The sequence below is a fragment of the Lactuca saligna genome, chromosome 1 (assembly GCF_052625555.1).
Source record: "Lactuca saligna cultivar CGN05327 chromosome 1, ASM5262555v1, whole genome shotgun sequence".
NCBI lineage: Eukaryota > Viridiplantae > Streptophyta > Magnoliopsida > Asterales > Asteraceae > Lactuca > Lactuca saligna.
Genome location: NC_136417.1, coordinates 137,952,018 through 137,971,525, shown reverse-complemented (window position 1 = coordinate 137,971,525; position 19,508 = coordinate 137,952,018). Strand labels below are relative to the sequence as shown.

Sequence of the window (19,508 nt, the reverse complement as noted above, 5' to 3'; positions counted from 1 at the left end):
AGAAAAGAAAATTCTCGAAGTCTGGAGGAAAAGGAAGAGATGAAGCAAGGTGGTGTGATAAGTGCAAGAATAAGCACTCGGGAAAATGTGGTGCGGAGGTGACATGTTTCAAGTGTGGAAGGCATGGGCACTACGCTGATGAATGTATATTCAACAAAAAGGTGTGTTACAAATGTAATAAAGAGGGACACTTCAAGCAAGACTGCCCAAGGAAAAATCAAGCAGCAAGGCTAGAGGCACCGTCAAAGCCAAAGGCAAGAGCATTATAAATGATCCTTGATGAAGCAGATGGCAATACAAGGAATCAGGAATAAGGATTTTATATCTAAAGATCAAGTTATAAAGTAGCAATGTGAATAGTAACATGTGGTGTAGCCTATTAGAGGCATAATATAGGGTGAACTTGAACTTTTGTGTAATAGTTTCAAGGAAATAATTTAACCCTAGTTTTGTTATTTGGTGTGTTGAATGATTGTATGATTTTTCTTGTATGGTGACTTGGTCGACTGCGGGACAATACTTGGGACGAGTATGAGTAGTTGTGAAAGGTAGTAGATGCATATACTACCAGAAGCACAAGACTCGCACTTGGATCAGGGAGAGTCACAAAGTTACCAAGAAGCTAGTAATTGATTCCGTTTTGTTCAAGTGTGTCATCACTCTTGTTTCGATAGTGACTAGTAAGATGGTTGTTATTCCGACCCTAGTGGTCATATCAAATTGAGTTCGACTACGGTGAGTATGTTACGTGGTTCAGAGAACCAAGTTCGAGGTAACATCTGACATAAGTCAAAAGGTTGAAATTAATAAGATCGATTGTATCGTGCTCGTTGTTAATGAAGTTTGTAGCTAGAAATGCTACATGCTAAAATGTGATTATATCACATTAGAATATGAAGGAAGGTATATTCCATTATGGAATTTAAATCTAAAAGACCTGAGTCTAAGCATTGCATCATGCGATGAGAGGTCATGGAGCACGACCCATCGGTCTGTTACAATAGATAAAGGAAAGTATTTATCCTAAGAATAAGAATGAGTCCACAATAAGGACTTACTTGGTAATCCGAAGGTTACGATTGAAAGTACAACATACTACGATAAGCAGATGCAAGATTGGGCATCGTCTGCAGTCAAGAAAGCCACATAGTTAAATACTCTTTCGAGGAAACATAGAAGTTACGGTTATTACCTAGGATGAAGAAATAACATGTGGAATCATTATGCAAGTCCTATTTCGTTGATGATTCTAGGACGTAATCATCCTAAGGGGGAGATAATTGTAACTCCCGTAGATCCGGGCTAGTCAATTTAGAGACGATAAACATCAAAAATGACTTTTTAATGGAAGATTATTTAGAAGGATTAATTTTAACTAAATTTTAGTATATGTTACAATGATTCCGTACATATAAAGAACGCCGAAATCCGAGTTATAACGAAGAAGTTATGACCTGTCGAAGTTTCGCGACAGAACTAGCACGACGCTGAATGACGTAAAAAGTGAAATTTACGTTAGAGAGATATTTAACCTTAGTGATCTACACGAAAGTTGTAGATTTCGTTAAACCGAGAGCGTGCATAAAAAGAACGCCCAAATCTGACTTCGTATGACGAAGTTATGATTTTCCGAAGTTTCGTCTTAGCAATATGTAGCCCGAATACTCGATTTGAGACCGAGCGCTTTTTAGCCAAAACAATCTAAACGAGAATCGAAGATCTCGTTAATAGTAGTGAAACGATAAAAAGACAGGCAAAAACGGACGTCAGATGAAGAAGTTATGAATTTATAACGAAGTTTTCCTGTCCCGGCCTACTAAAAATAAATTCAAAATTAGCCGACGGAGTCTAAACGAAAGTTGTAGAGCGCAGTCTCACCTACGTGTGGATATAAATAACATCGAAAACGAAGTTCATATAATGAAGATATGAATTTTTGAAGTTTATTTAACAATTAAAATATTAAATTTAATTATAAATTCCGATATTATCTAAAGGAGGGGAGTCAGCGATCTTATCCGGGTTACGCCCAGCGTAACTAGGATTTACACCTAGCGTAAATCGAGGATCCAGCCCCCTATAAAAGGGAGTCGAGGCTTCCGAGTTTCTTAGCACAATTCCTCTTCTCTCTCTCTCTCTCTCCCGTTTTACCTCATTTTCGTGCAAGAAATATCTCGAAGCCCCGGTATCATTCCCGAGACCCGAAGCAATTCCCGAAGCCCTGAAGATCCCCAGAAAAATAGTTTTCAAGCCAAAGCTCTGCTCGCATGAAGCCCGATTTTGAAGGAAACATCCCGGTTTCGTCGCAAAATATTATTTCAAGAGTCGTAGTGCTGTCTGGTCATCTTTTGATCAAGTGAGTGTGTGGTTGCTTTCTTCTAACACATAAATATGAAGTTTTTGCTTTGAAATGCGTGTTATGTGTTTATATACTATTGTTTATTTGAGATAAGTGTGGAATGAATGTTTTATATGGTTTTCAAATGAGTTAAACCATATATGTATTTTATATCTATTAATATGTTGGGTAGAACATGGCTAGATGAGATAGTTGGTACGTGATAAAATGATGAGGTAAATGACGAGGTATGTAAGATGCTTAAAAAAAATATTGGTAGATGCACCAAATAAATAATGTCATAATACTAGCAGATGCGCTTATAGGATAATCATGGCAGATGCTCATATAGGATAATGTCGGCAGATGCGCCCAAAAGAGAATGTCATAAACCTGACAGTCACGCCTCATAGTGTATGACGTAATCTTGGCAGATGCGCTTAAAGGATGATGTTGGTAGATGCACCTTATGTAGCAATAGATTTTGTGTAAATTCCTTAGGTCAATCCTTAGGAGTGAATGAATGACGGGTAGTTGAATTCTTAGGGTAAAATCCTAAGAAATAAAGAAGATAATGGGGATGGTTAATTGGGTTGATTGTTTGATGGTTGAATATAATAATTATATTATTGTGGGTTGAAAACCCTATATGCTCACCAGGCTCCCAAGCCTGACCCACTCAGTTTTCTTTGCATTACAGGTAATGACACAAGAGTATAAGTTGGTGGACTTGACGAGAGATTTTGGATTATAGATCAGTAGTTATAAATGACTATTGTAAGGTATATTTTTACTGTTTATGCTTTTGGTCTCTATCAGAACACGACATCCCGAGCTTTTGTTATTTAATGAAAATACATTTCTTTCATCCCGAGCTTTTGTTATTTAATGAAAATACATTTCTTTAAAGAAATGCTTTGATAAATTCTTATCACATTTTGTTTTGGAAACAAATTTTGCAACTGTTTTCTTTAAAAGATTACTCTGATTTTAAAAACAAGCAAAAGCAAATCGGTCTTTTTTGGCCGTGAAATTGGGGATGTCACAAACATGACATGATTTATGTCTCTTCTAGAAGATTATGTAAAAAAGAACGGCCTTGAAGTCACCTACGAAGACAATGGAAAAAGACACATCAAAGGCTATGGCACCATCAAATACAAATCAATGCATTTTTCAAATGTTTCATATGTTAAGGGTTTAAACCACAAACCTTATTGCTATTAGTCATTAGTGTGACTATGGTTATGTAGTGCACTTCAATAAAAAAGGAACGTAGAGTTATCGATTCCAAAATGTCATTGTTCTCACCGCCAATCATTGCAATGACATATATATCTTGGACATGTTTTCTGCTGACAACTAACATAGGTGTTGCTTCTACTCTCATTCACAATATTATTTCAATTGGTTGTGGCAAAAGAGACTATATCATCTGAACTTCAAAATTGTTTTTAAGATTGCAAATGACCAGTTAGTGAGAGGGATTCATAAGATGAGGTTTGTTAAAGATAAGTTGTGCTCAACGTGTGATAAGGGAAAGCAAACTAAGGCATCTTTCAAGCCAAGGTAGTTATCATCCATCACCATTCCATTCAGTATTTTTCATATGGACTCGTTTAGCCTCATTCCTGTTCCTTTTAGCAATGGCAAAACATACTTACTAGTTATTATTGATGAGTATTCACGATTTACATGGGATGTGTTTCTAAGCAACAAAATGATTCCACTAAGGGAATAATCTCTTTAAGCAAACAATATGAGATTCAATTTGATCTAAATGTTAAGCAGCTTAGAAATGACCATGGAACTGAGTTTAAAAATTGTACATTGGAGAATTTTTGTGACGAAAAAGGAATTGCTTAGAACTTTTTTGCAGTTCATACTCTTGAGAAAAATGGTGTCACTAAACATAGAAATCTGACACTGATTAAAGTCGGTTGAACAATATATGGTTATTAACGTTGGTCTTACTCTATCCTTCTGTGTTGAAGCCATGAACATTGCATGATACACACAAAAACGATCAATTATTGTGAAAAATCATGTTAAGATTGTTGGGTTTTATGTACTATAACACTCCTATGATGCACATACAACCCTAATAGCTTTGGATCTAAGTTTTCTCTAGTTATACATGCAATAAAATTTCCAAAGCATGAAGCCTACAACTAGCATACAATTTTAACATATAAATGATAAAATCAAGTTAGAAGAATACCTCTTTATTTTAGCTTGTAGTTTTGGCCTTTCAAGAGCTTAGCACCTCAAGTGTGATGCCTCAAATGGTTCACAAATACCATGAACAAATGGATGACTTTTAGAGAGAGGCTAGACACTCCAAAATCGGCTATATCTCTTCTTAGAAGACTTAGGGGCCGATTTTAGGTTAAGGGATAATACATATATAGTGTAGGATTCCAAGGGTCATGTGTAAACCCTAATCCATACACATAGGCTTATGATCGATAACTCACGTGACTAACTCTTCATAGACTCTTGCATAAATTTAGTCAATCATTAATCAAAAGCCCAAACCATATATATCACTAAATTACATAATTAGTCCTCGTTAATTTAATTAGTATCTTTTGATCACTAATGAATTCAAATTAATTCTTGATTAATACTAATTAAATATATTATACTTATGATATATTAGTAAATCATAAATAGTCTCTTTCTCAAATATCCATCTTATTAAATTGTACAAGAAGTTCGGGAAAAACATGGATTTTAGGTTTTAACATTTTTAATATTTATGTTTAATTTCTATGGTTTTTAGTTATTTAGGTTTCAAGTTTTATTTTTTATTGAGATTCGGAATCTGGATTTGAAATTTTATGTTTTATGGTTTTTTATTTAATATGAAATATCTAATTATGTTATTAATTTAGTTTTTTATTTTAATTTTAATCTAAATATATAAAAAAAAATAAAAAAATATATTTTATAATAATAATCATTTACAAAGCTAATGAATGTATGTCAAACATATATGGAAAGATGTAGCGCATAAATCACATCACTTTTCTAATAAATACATAATAATAATAAGGGTGACTTATTTCTACCCCATATTTTATATTTCTACCCACCTAATAATTATTTTTTAGGTAATCCATTAATACCTGACAACTTTTACTTTTTTCAGCCAATGTGTGTTCCGAAAATTGTATGTTTTCAATAGAAGTGTTTGACTTTTAAGAAGTGTTTGACTTTTATGATTTCAACTTTTTCAGTAAAATCAAAGTATTGGAATATGTATTTTCGTTAATCCAAGAAAAATCACTTTACCAACCACCAACTATTAACATTAATACAACAATAAACATATTATAATTACATCTTATATAAACTAATCAGTAAAAAATGATTATCATCAATAAAAAAAATAACAAATTTCTTATGTCCACCAACCACCACCTTCACAACCGTCGGTATATCACCACCATCGCTAAAAACCACCGGAAATCGCATGAAACATTCGCTGGCCACTATTAACCACCATCAGATAGTGAGATATAGAGAGAAAATCAAAAGAGAAAAAAAGAGAAGGAGCAAGATTAAGAACGAGAGAAAGAGAAGTTAAATAAAAAAATAATAATACCTCGCCGAGAATCTTTTCTAGATGACGGAATCTGCTCTCCCGCATTGGACCGCTATTGGACGGCTGCATTCACTTTTGGTAGGGCAGAAAGAGAAGTAAATTATTTTATATTCTACAAATTTACATTTGAAACCCACCTATTTTGAGGATATTTTAAAATATACCTTTTAACTTTATAAAAGTATTAAAAGAAAACGTTCGAGGGTGTGGTTTTTCACGGCCTCTTGTTTTTGTCTAATGATGAATTAAATTTTTATAATAAATTTTTAGTTTTCAAAAACAAATTATAAATTCAGTTTACAATCTTCATACTTTATGAAATAAATTTGTTGCTGAGGTTGTGGCTTTTCACTACCTCTAGTCATTTTGCATTTTTAGAATTAAACTTCATTTGTTTTTATCTAATGATGGATTATATATATATATATATATATATATATATATATATATATATATATATATATATATATAAGAATTAGCTTTATTTTTTCATAGCTTGAAAATTAAAAAACTAATGAAACTCAGAAAATGTCATTCTAATTTTTATTTTTATTTTTATTTTATCTAACGGGTGGAATAAGGCATCATATTTAATTTTTAATTGATTACATAAATTTTAAAAAGTTGACATATTTAATTTTCATTAATATAGTTTTTTATTTTAATAATATTAAATTATTTGATTTTTTTTTTTTTTTTTGTATATAGAGATGTTTAAGTTGTTTGGAATCAACGTATTTGCTCGAGATGAAGATACTTCTATCAAGAATTCGCCATTTTCCACCAAACAGGTTATATACTTCTACCACATAATGAAGTTTTATATTTTTCTTATAAACTAAAACACTTAAAATTCAATTTTAGATGTTCAAGTCTCGTGAGGAATTGTTTGAGTGGACACAAAACAAAGCACGCTCTCTAGGATATGTCATTATCAATAAAAGATCAAAGGCATATGTCAACAACTTCGTGTATAAAGTCATACTTATGTGTGATCGTGGGGGTGAATATAAAGCTACTAACACGGTTAGAGCATCTGGAACCAGAAAGACTAATTGTAAGTTTGAACTGGAAGGAAAGTATTCAAAAGAACTATAATAAATAGAGGCTGAGGGTAATATGTGATGATCATAATCATCCGCCTGCACAACATATGGAGGGTCATCCATATGTAAGACGGTTATCTGTTGACGAGACTCGTTTGGTGGAAGATCTAACAAGAAAGAACTTGGCGCCACGTGATATTCTGTCAACCTTAAAGGCGCAAAACGAAAATAATGTATTGGTAGCTCAAACAATATATAACGCACAACAAAAGATTCGCAGACGCGAGCAAGCAGGAAAAACTCCAATACAGGTTCTTATGTCCATTTTGCACACCAATAATTATTTGTATGAGCTTACTACAGGCGATTCAAATTAGTTGGAGAATCTATTTTTCGTCCATCCAACGTCTTGGAAGATATGGCGTGCATTTCCACATGTGTTGATGATAGATGCCACCTACAAAACGAACAAATATAATAAGCCGCTTGTAGAAATTGTTGGTATGACCTCAACTCGGAAGACATTCTCTGTAGGTTTTGCCTTTATACATAGAGAAAAAGAGGCCAACTATACTTGGGTGTTAAACTGTATAAAGTCAATACTCGATAAGTGTATGCACCCACGTGTAATAATCACAGACAGAGAGTTGGCACTCATCAATGCATGTCAAACAGTGTTTCCGGATGTAGCACGATTACTTTGTAGATGGCATATTGAGCAAAACATTTTAAAAATTTCTAGCAAGATTATAACATTGGATGACGACCGTGACTCTTTTAGAGTACTGTGGAAATTACTAGTTGAGTCTCCAACATTGATGACATACACGGAAAACTACAAACGACTACAATCAATGTTGATAAATTATCCACGTAAGTTTGTTTATTAACTATATTTCTAAATCACAACCTTCATATTATTGTTTATGTACTTATTTTGTTTGTTTATTTTACGTCATAGGTGTTATGAGATACATAGATGATACATGGTTAAATAAGTACAAGGAAATGTTTGTGTCTGTTTGGGTTAATCAACATCTCAATTTTGGAAACAACACGACCAATAGAGCGGAGAGTCAACATTCCAAGTTAAAGAAAAATTTAAACTCTTCAAACTCTAATCTTGATAAATTCGTGCAACGGATTAATCAAGTCGTGCAATCACAACTTACTTCGATCTATGAAAGCTTTGAAAATAGCTTGACTGTTCGCTACAATCACCATAACTTATCGTGTTTCCAATTGTTGCGGGGCCATGTTTCAAACGAAGCTTTAGATATAATATTAGGAGAGGTTCAAAGGCTGGGTGATGAAATGTTAGACTCCTCAAATTGTGGTTGCAAACTACGTAACAGTTGTGGGTTACCATGTGCTTGCATGCTTTCTTTGTATTCGATTTCAGGTTAGTATGTTTAATTACCAACATACAAATAGATTTTTAAATATTAGATAAATAATTATTTTATATTTCAATACAGGTGAAAGAATACCCTTGGATTCAATAGATATCTTTTGGAGGAAGCTTGATATTTCAGATACGACATCTGTAGTTGACGATGATATTAATTGCGATGATGTAGTGGATAAATATAAAGAAAACTTCAACAAACAATCAAAAGCTGGGAAAATGTTTTATAGGAGAAAGCTAGAAGAGATATATGATCCGCATAAAACTGATGTTGGAGAACCTACGGTTCAAAAAAACACACGTGGACGACCAAGTGTGAAGAAACAACAGAAAAAGAAAGTCAATCCTCCAAATCAATCTCCTCGTAGATGCAGCTTCTCAACCACGTCGGAGTTTAATGGGATGGATTTAAATAAAGAACCTGAAAGACATAGCTTTTTGTGTGGGATTGACTTAAATGATGAACCCCAACGTCATAGCTTTTCGTGTGGATTGACTTAAATGATGAACCCCGAAGGCATTATCTATTCCAAATGAATGGTATTCCATATATATTTCATGATTACATCGACGATATACATGATGTAGAAGGTGATGGAAATTGTGGGTTTCGAGCGGTAGCTGTTTGTTTGGGGTATAATGAAGACCAGTGGCTTTATATTCGAAAACAATTGCTTGAAGAGTTAGAGAGTCAATATTACGCATACCATAGAGTTTTTACTGACGGGTTTAATGAGGTCTACCAGTCATTGCGTTGGTTTGAGTCACCTGCACCTCTCCGACGACATTGGTTGCATATGCCTTTGACTAGTTACTTGATTGCCAACAAGTTTGGCGTGATCGTGCATTGTTTAAGCCACGTACAATCTACGACATGTTTCCCTCTTTGGAGAGGCCCCGAAGAGTTTCAACCCCATCGAGCCATTACGTTGGTACTTGTAAACGATATTCATTATATGTCGGTGTTTTTGAAAGGAAATTACCCAATGCCTCCTACCACAGAATATTGGAATGCCAATAAAAGTCTGTCTGCATCTACATGGCAAACTATGTATTGGCCGCGTTTTGATTTATACAATCAACTTAGGTCTCGTACTTCTGAAAGACATTGGATACATATTAAAGACTAAGTGCGAATGTATTTGAATCTTTTTATTATTTTTTGCATCAAATATTATTTTATATTTGATTTTTTTTTATTATTTGTTGCGTTAAAATATTATTTTATTATTGTTGTGTCGTGTTTGAACTTTTTTTTTTAAAAAAAATTCAATAAAAATATTTACACATCATAACCTAATTATTAAGATTAAAAGGATATATATTGTAAGCTTAATAAAAATGGGAGTGCTAGAATTGAAATAAAAATAATATTTTCTTTATTCCCCCTTCACGTTTTTTATTAACTATTTTTACAAACTTTCGTACAAATTATTTCATAACTTTTTAAAAGAAAATCACAATCTTTTATTACTTTTTTACAAAACTTTTTTAAATATTTTTAAACTTATTTTACATCATTTTTAAACGTCTTTACAAAGTTTTTTTTAATTTTTTTACTAACCTTTTAAGAATAACTTGCAACATTTTTTAAACCTTTTTACAAACAACAAAAGTATATTGAAAAATAAAAGTAAAAAGTTTAAATGGTTTGGAACTTCATTAGTAAAATGTTTTGAAAAAGATATGTTGTAAAAAGAGCTTAAGAAGGCTTGTAAAAAAGTTTATATATTGAAAAAAAATTGTAAAAAAATTTAAAAAACTGTGATTTAAAATGTTATTAAAAAATTTAAAAAGATTGTAAATTAAAATAATATCTTCAAACAATATATTAAAAGAATATAAAAAACATAATAATTAAGTAATCATTAGTAAAAAAGTAAAATCTAATTATGGGGTAAGATTAAATGGAAATAGATAAGGATAATTGCTGCCTAATAATAAATACATAATAAATACGTATGCCTAAAAATTCCGATATCGATCGGATAGACATGGGAGTGGGAAACTAATATTTTAATGAAAAATTGCGTTCTACTTTGATAAACATGTTCTAACCGTTATCTCTCCCTCGGTTTTCCTGGTGTGCCCTAAAACCCAATTCTACTCTGTTTCATCGATTTTTTGCTGAGGTAATGACAACCATTTTTCTTTTTTATAAATTGCATTTTGATTATGCTACTGAGTACTGATATCGTGCTGTCCAATGGTGATTTTGAGGAAACTCTGGTGATCGCGTTGGATAATTTGCTGGTGAATTCGCTTGATCAGTCCTCTATTCATTCCGTAAGATTGCAACTATTTACAAGTTTTAATGTGTTTTATGGTTTTAATTAAAGAAATTCATGTTAAATTTACTATTGCTGGTTCGATCATTACAGATTGTCGCTTGATGTTTCTGAAGCTTATCCATAAAACCCCTATTTCGTTATCCTTTATAGACATCAACTGAAACTATTTGCATAGATAGACGATATAGATAGAAGTAAGTATTTCTGCTAATTTTTTTTGAGGTTGTCATGTCTGCGTGTTTATATTATATGTGACTACAAGGTAAAAGAGTATCTTATAGAAGAAAACAATCAGGATAAGAGATGCCATGTATCTGAATTTTCAAAGAGGCTATATTATCCTATTGATGATGATGGATGGATGGATAGTAGAAGGTGATTGGCCGGATAAATTGTGTTGGAAGATAGACTCTTCAAGCAATGCCACAAATATGTAAAATGATACTGAAGGGGGGGGGGGGGATATGTGTGGGGAGGGTAATGGGGTTAGTTTTGTCAAAATTGATGATGCAGAAATTTTCCCATCCGCCTTTATCTTTCATGCCCATATCCACAACATCCATTTGGGCATTATGTATGCTTATGCCACCAGTTGATTGCAAATAAGTGATAAAACACAAAGGTGATAAAAATTGACTATAAGAATTATAAAATTGTACCGGAACACTTGCCAATTTTTTTTGAAATTGAGAATGGGCTATAACATATGTCAGAGTAATTTATAGATTATACTGATAGTTAATTTCAGGCATGAATAGCAAAATTGGAAAACAAGTTCAAATTATCTGCTTGTAGTTTAGAAAAAGACACCTAGAGCATGTATGTCCATTTACACAATGGGTTAAGGCATGAGATGTAGGATGCACATTAGCTAAAACCCACAAATCTGTGTCTTTGGATCAATGATTATAGTAGACAATTTCAGTTCCGATGTGAATTGGACTCATATATCAATAGACGAAGTGCATGGATGGAAGTTCTTTTCTTACAGAAATAGTAGAACGTTAGGTTCCATTGATTTAGTTTATGTGATTTCTACTTTTCATTTGGTGGGTCCCAATCCCAATTCAGTGATTTGAGATTATGGAGATGGAAGCTTAATATTTTTCTTGACAGGTTAAGTTGTCCAGGTGTTGGTTATCGTAAAAGAGCCATTATAAGTACGGAGGGATCAGGTGGATGGAATCTTGTGAAAAAATAGATGGTATAAAAAGTTGTCTACCAGCAGAGGCCATGAAGATACTACAGTCATTGGCTTCGTGTTGGGATGATATAGTTGATGTAGATGCCTTACAGGTAATAAGACTCAAGGGTGCTATGACCAATGAAGTCTACCAAATCAAATGGCCAACCAACAAAGAACGCTCTCGAAAGGTTTTAGTTAGGATATATGGTGAGGGTGTGGATGTGTTTTTTGATCGTGAAATGGAGATCCGAACATTTGAGTTTATGTCCAAGCAAGGGCAAGGGCCTCGTCTCCTTGGGAGATTCTCTAATGGCCGAATTGAAGAATTCATTCGTGCACGGGTACGTCTCTTCTCTTCTCTTCCTTTCATTTAGGCCACATTTGGTATGACAGGAGAGGACAGATGGTGTGGATTGGACTGAGACTGATGTCAATGGGACAATAATTGCAATTTTTTGTCTCAAGGTACGACATGGACTCGCTCTTGATTTCTAATCTTTGAAAAAGATGTCCTCATCTTCATCATCGAAAATAGCTCTCCAAATCTTGTCCAGTCCATTTCTGTGTAACAAATGCATCCTTAATGTTTCCCTCTTGGTTCTTAAATCTGGAATAATATTTTTCTTCAGTATGATCGAAGCTTTCATTTAGAAATGAAAGGCAAAAAAATTAAAAGTTGCAATTTTATGCACATATGATGCCTGAAAGTTAGGTGGTGTTTTTTTGTGACTTAATGGACTTAACAGTGATAAACATAATCCAATAAGCTATATATGAGTTTTTTATTTTTTATTTTTTTTAAATCAACACAGAATGAATGACCTAATAGTGACAGTGACATTCAGAGAAAGGAGGCTTTCCCCACTAATGTCCTACCTTTTTTACACAAATTTCTCCTCATTTATCTTTTTGCCTTTCATTTCCCCAAAGTGCAGTAATTTTTTTAAAAGAAAATTAAACAATATTTATCCGGCAGCACTTGATCTACACAGTAATGGAAAAAAAAAGAAACAGGAACTTAGATTGGTAGTCCTTATAATTTTCACATACTAATTATTATTTGTTTGTTTGTTTTTTTTTTTTTTTTTTTTTTTTTTTTGAAATCAGACACTCTCGGCCTGTGATTTGCGGGATCCTGATATATCTAGGCTTATAGCATCTAAGCTAAAGGAGTTCCATGATCTGGATATGCCTGGTCCAAAGACGCCCATGGTCTGGGATAGATTGCAGTATGCCTCTTTTAAACCTTACACCAGTACATTTCTTCCCTACAAGATTTGTAGGGCTATTTCAATGATCAGATGATGAGGGCATTCACGTCTTTTGCACAGCTGAAAGATTGTTCCACTTTTTTGGGTGGGACAAAAAGTTGCAAATTTTGTCCATTGGCACAACATAATACAACCTATTTTACTCTGTCTTGTCTTGTCCTGTTCTGCCTAACAAGTCGAGGCCTTGGTCTGTGATAGGTTGAGGTTGCATGGCTAGTTAATTTACTTTTTATCGGATTAAGCTTGTGGTGTAATTTGTTAATGAATAGTTGTGTTTTTTTTTTCCTCAGTAATTGGCTTAGTGCAGCCAAAAGTATGTGCACTGTAGAGGAAGCACAGGCCCTCCGTTTGGATGCCATGGGAAAAGAGATTGAAACTTTACACAAATGTCTGGCAGCAGATCAACGTGTAGCATTTTGCCACAATGATTTGCAATATGGGAACATAATGATCGATGAAGATACCAGATCCATAACCATTATCGTAAGAACTTCATCAACAATTTTCATTACCTTCTATTATCTTATTAAGCAAACTCTATTTTAGTTTTCCCTTCTAATTAATATCTCTGCAATCATAAGCCATGCATGAAGTGGAGCTACTTGTTTGGTATGATGGAATCGGGAAAGGGAACAGAATTGTTCATTCCATTGAAATGAAAAAACTCTGTGGTAGTGTTTGGTTTGATGGAATCACGGAAGGAATAAAATGGTCCATTCCACTGAAATGGAAGAAACCTGTTTGTTTTACCGGAGAGAATGAGGATTGACCATTCATGAAGGAATGTGATTCCTTCTGTTTTCTTAATTTTCAAGCCTCAGTCATTTTTTTTTTTATTTCATTCAGTTTTGGAATGGAATGAAAAGTGTCAATTGATTTATATTTATGCAATTTTTTAATAAAACAGTTAGTTTGTTTTAAAATTTTCATAATCTAATTAAAATTATGATTTATGCTTTAAAGTAGCTAAAATTATATTATATTTATCATATAACCTTTTGGGTTATAATGAGCTTTAATTATGTTTAGTTTCTGTTTGTGTTAAATAAAAATTCGTTAATTATTAATATAATAAATTTGTTGATTTTCATTCCTTAGCCAGAAGTGTTTTTATTCCATCAATAAATAGAATGAAAAATTACAATACTACCCAATTTTTATTTAAAATATTTCTAATGAAATACAATTCAGTTAAATAACAATTTTCTTTTCTAAAAAAATAAACAGAAAAAAAGATATTTTATTATAAACTTATCTGGGTTTTAATGCGCTTTTATTATGTTTAATTTTAAATAATAATCCATAAGTTATAGTTATATAATGAATAGAGTAGAGTCCAAACTATACATTCTATTTAGAATAAATTACAAGAGTGGTTCCTGTGGTATTCCAAAAATTGCAGTTCAGTCAATGTTTTGATTTTGTTGAATTCTTTCCCTTAAGTTTGGTTTTTTGTTTTCAGGAATGGCCCCCGACCCATGTAATGTGACTTTTTTTTTACCCTTATATGATTTCGTTTATCTGTTATTTTTTTCTTTTTTCTATAATTATATTAATATTTTATTATTAACCCACCCTACCTTACCCCCACATCCCCCCCTTCAGGTCTTCTTTATAACCCAGGGACTGAGTTTCCATACGTCTCACCACCCACCTGTTGGTTTCCATTGCTTTTGCTGAAAAAAATAAATAAAAAATAACATACTGCCCCCCTGTGACATTCTCAACTCTTTCTGGAGACATGCCAATAGGACAATGTAAAATATAAAATATTCAATTAGCAATGTAATTCAATAACATTAACCTAAGAAAAGACCACAAAATGAAAATAAGTTAAAATAATAAACTTCGTTCTTAAATTATCCGCATATCTCACCGGTCTATAGTCAAATTATACTTACGTATATAGCCCAAAAACAATAAAAAAGATACAAGATGTACAAAGTCGATTATTTTTGGTATACAACAGGGACCAATCTTGTAATCTGCTCTTGTATTTATGTATTATAAATATTAAACTAAACATGATCATGGAGGCCACTGAATCACTCCATTACCTTGTTTATTCCTTTATTCCATCCGACCTTTGAAACAGACCTATACACTAGATATGTGAGTTGTCTATTTTCAGATTATGTATTTTAACTGTTGTCCATGATATTATTTTCTACTAAAATATGCTTGTACATGTGCAAAATAATTATCCTGCCTGCGTTAAGTTAATTAAGCACATGTTTATCTCATGAGCATTCAGCTGTCACTGCCTGTCCCTAATAGTAGTTAAGTTTTTTACAGGACTACGAGTATGCTTGTTACAACCCTTTCATGTTTGATATTGCAAATCATTTTTGCGAGATGGCTGCTGATTATCATACAGAAACACCCCATGTTTTGGAATATACTAAATACCCTGGTATTTCAACCTCAACATCATTACTTGCTTTTCAAATGCTGAATTTACCTCCTTATCAATTCTTTCTCGCATATGAAACAGGGCTTGATGAGCGTAGGAGATTTCTGCATGTATATCTCACTTCTTCTTCAGGTATCAAACAACATCATTGAGCATTAACAGATAGATAGAATATCAAGATAGATATTCTTTTTAAAAATAAGCGTGTACAAATAGCAATATTTTTCTTTATTATAGCATCCTACTTTCATGTCTTCCTATTACGACATTGCTTTGCAGAAAATCTATCCAGTTATAGCAGTGAAAGAAATTTTCATTGCTATAATAGATTTTCAAAGTATTATGTCCTAATAAGAAAAAACAAACTATCCACACACCTCACCTCACCTCACCTCCACCTCCACACATATCCCTTCATTCACTTTGTCATTAGTCTCTTTATTCCTGAATTCTTTGATTATACTATCCAGTGAGAGAACCCCCTCCCCCCCCCCCCCCCCCAATCTTCCAGATTTGAAAGTACGATATTAGAGGCACAAAATGTTTCTGCAGAGAGGAACAGGAATTGAATTGACATTGCAATGGAATGAGTCATCACATTCCATGTTTAGTTGGTGTATACAAATGAAATGAGTTTTCATCTGAATTTTTTATGTGATATGACAACATATGGTTTTCTCAACTGCATTATGTACATTATTTTAGTTATGATTAACAAACTTTTATTTACATAAATAAAATTAAACATAATAAATCCCAAATAACTTATAATAATAATAATATTTTTTCGTTATATAAGAAAATGAAATCGTAATTTTAATTAATATTGTAATTTTTTTTTGAGTAAGTGTCGTATTAAAATTGGATTATATTGCAATTTCTCATCCTGCTCCATGATGTAATGAAAAAACACCCCTCAGACTAAGAAATGGAGTTTAACAAAATTGAAGGAATCATACTCCTTTTGGAATGGTCCAGTTCATTCCATCGAGCAAAGCAAACTGGTTTCTCATTCACAAACCTGTTCTGTCATGTTGTGTGGCCATTTTTATTTTTTTTATGGGATTAAGGAGAAGAAGATTAAGGCTACAAGTTGTTGTTTCTTTTTGACTTAGTGGTTTTAATGGCGGCATAGAATAGAGAAAGTTATGGAAAAGAAAGGTTTCAACCTTTACAAAAAATTTCTCATTTAATCTTTCTTTTCAGTATGCCATCATTTTCTCAAAAAAGAAACAAGGCATAAGTGTGTACTTGTGCAACCAGGTTCCATGAACCCCTTCCCTGCCTCTCTCTCTTGCTCTACATGATTGATTGATATAAACATAAGATTCTTATGTTTAAAGTAGGTTAAGGTTTGTCTTTGCTGAAGTCGATTCCATTTCTAGTTCTATCACCAAAAGTGTTTGGTGGTCATGGAGTTGGAATTCACAAAAATGCAAAATCCTTTTGACAGATGGATTTCAATCAAAATTTATGGAGTTCAATTCCCGTCCGTTATTTCCTCCTTGCTAAAAATACTCAAATATCTTTAAACACCTCCAGCTTTTTTTTAATTCTATCATGAATTCCATTTCATTTCCTGCCAACCAAACATGTGACAAAATTCAAGTCATCATTGCCAATTCCTTCCAAAACATCTGGTGAACCAAACATCCCCTCCCTTAAATCATCAATACTTCAAATCATAAATTTTCTAGGTTTAATGAGACGTCTTTTCACATACAAGAGATGGATAGTGAGTTCCTATCCTTTTTTTGGATGGGAGTAAACTCTGGGCCGATTGACATCAACTCCAATCGCAGTTTAGTGAAACACAGTACAAATTGTAGTGCCCGGGCTTCTTAATTCAAAATGAGGGGAACATGCATGCATGTATAACATTATCTTTTTAAGCTAATTACATGTATAGACATGATTTTATTGAATACAACTTTTCAATTTGTGGTCCAGGAAATCAACCCAATTACTTAGAAATTGACAAGTTGCTTGAAGAAGTTGAAAAGTATACTCTTGCAAGTCATCTACTTTGGGGCTTATGGGGAGTCATATCGGTACTTTTCTACTGCTTTTTTTACTTTGTTTCTAAGCATGTTTTAATTGCCCAACACTATTTATAATTTGACATTTTCTTTAGAATTATGTTCCAATTTGAAGCAATTTAAGCACAAAAAATAACTGATAGATATACGCTAAACGGTTATGTGCATCGCAACCCATAGCCATAGGTAGCATTTGGTTCACAACCGGAATGGAATGAGAAAGTTAAATTATAGCTTCCTTCTTCCATTGATTTGCTATAATAAAACAACATTCTACTTTAAAAAACCTACCCAGTTATAGCAAATGTAAAGCAATTTTCACTGCTATAATAAGACAAATAATGAAAGCACAATCCTGTAATCGAGTACAATACATTTTTCAAAGTAAGATCTCCTAACAACTGAAAGTACAATGTTTTACATGAAAGTAAGATCCCCTAATAATACACAAATGTATGATGTGTCATTTTTTGCATTTAGAAGTTTGTTTACTACATACAAACAAGTAGGAGTGGAACGAAGCATTTCTGAAGGAATGTAATTCGTTCTCCTGGACTTTGTTTCTAAGCATATGCGGTCCTTGACTGCCCAAAACTAATTTTAATGTATTATTTAAATACCAAAAACAACTGGTAAGCAATGCTGAGGAAAGCTATTTACTGTATGCAGTAATTACAAGCAGAATAGAACGAAAAAAGTAAAATGCAAAATTTTTCCTTGGTGATATCATTCCATAATACCAAACAAGTGCAATTGTACTATTTATCATGCATCTGCACTTTTCAACTTATATTTTCCTTTTTTTTTTTTAGAATTGTCTTTTGCAAATACGCTTAGATAGAAAGAAAAAAAAAACTGCATTTAGATTAACCAAGAATCTCATAAAGTTTGAAACTTTGCATGTGGGGCCACAACATGACAAAACATAATAGGTTTTAGTGTGTTTGGCAATCATTGTATCGTGTGTTGCCAAAGGGACAAATATTCCAAATTTTTTTCCCATCCAAGAAAGTGATAGCAATTTATGCCTTCTCATGTGCGAGGGTGTATTTATTCATAGATGTTTTAATTTATTTATTTTTTTTAAATTTCAGGAACATGTTAATGAAATCGATTTCGACTACATGGAATATGCAAAACAAAGGTTTCAAGAGTACTGGTTACAGAAACCTAAAATATTGGGTTCCATAGGTTGATTATATTCAAACTTTAATTTTCTCTTTTAGTAATCTACATGGAATTGTTACTTTTTTTTTTTTTTTTTTTTTTTTTTTGAATCCCAAGAATTAAAAGATTCAAGCATCTTAACAAAATAGAGAGAGGAACATTTTGTTACAATGGGAGAGGAGAGGGAGGGGGGGGGGGGGGGGGGGGATACAACTTTTTTAGTTTTTTTGTGATGATGAAGATGAGCAGCAAATTCATGCATTTTCCACATAAGACAAGTTGAGAGTGAGTCTGTGTTTCACATCTTAGGTTGGATAAGAAGTACAATGTTTATCAAATCCATCACACTCTAGCAAACAGTCGTGTGTGTATGTATGTATGTATGTATGCATGCGTGGATGCGGTAGGAACCCAATAAACAGGAGGAACCATAAGAATGACTTTTGTCCAATCGATATCATTAAGGATAGTTTCATCAAAATTTTGGGTTGGGCCACAGTTGAACACTTAATCATCAAGTTGTGCTATCTTCCTTATCACATGTATAAGTTAAATGTGCCATATTAATGCTAAAATCAAATCACCGGTTATTATGGGCATGTTCGGCACAGTGTTTTTTGGAGCGTTTGAGAGTTTCTAGCTTCTAGCGTTTGACAATACGTTCCATTTAAAACAAAGCTTCGGTTGGCACTACAAACTTCTAACGTTTAGTTTAATCAAAACACTCCAAATCCAAATG

General features: G+C 33.0%; 2 protein-coding genes across 5 annotated transcripts; both read left to right on the top strand.

Moving 5' to 3' along the window:
- The first annotated feature begins 8,935 nt into the window (after positions 1 to 8,935).
- Positions 8,936 to 9,532, top strand: LOC145012077 (OVARIAN TUMOR DOMAIN-containing deubiquitinating enzyme 9-like). Its single transcript, XM_078970856.1, has one exon. It carries the CDS (start codon positions 8,936 to 8,938, stop codon positions 9,530 to 9,532), a length of 597 nt encoding a protein of 198 aa, XP_078826982.1.
- An 862-nt stretch (positions 9,533 to 10,394) lies between these two features.
- LOC145044669 (putative choline kinase 2) lies at positions 10,395 to 19,250 on the top strand. Of its 4 annotated transcripts, XM_078993215.1 has the most exons (10): positions 10,396 to 10,534; positions 10,623 to 10,688; positions 10,784 to 10,887; positions 11,810 to 12,220; positions 12,987 to 13,108; positions 13,441 to 13,633; positions 15,446 to 15,563; positions 15,645 to 15,695; positions 17,514 to 17,614; positions 18,697 to 19,250. In XM_078993215.1, exons 4-10 carry the CDS (start codon positions 11,873 to 11,875, stop codon positions 18,796 to 18,798), a joined length of 1,035 nt encoding a protein of 344 aa, XP_078849341.1. In that variant the 5' UTR covers positions 10,396 to 10,534; positions 10,623 to 10,688; positions 10,784 to 10,887; positions 11,810 to 11,872; the 3' UTR covers positions 18,799 to 19,250. The 4 variants fall into 4 exon arrangements, with proteins under 4 accessions (XP_078849343.1, XP_078849341.1, XP_078849344.1 ...); XM_078993217.1 differs by lacking the exon at positions 10,784 to 10,887 and having other exon boundaries at positions 10,395 to 10,534; XM_078993218.1 differs by lacking the exons at positions 10,623 to 10,688; positions 10,784 to 10,887 and having other exon boundaries at positions 10,421 to 10,534.
- Positions 19,251 to 19,508: the final 258 nt, after the last annotated feature.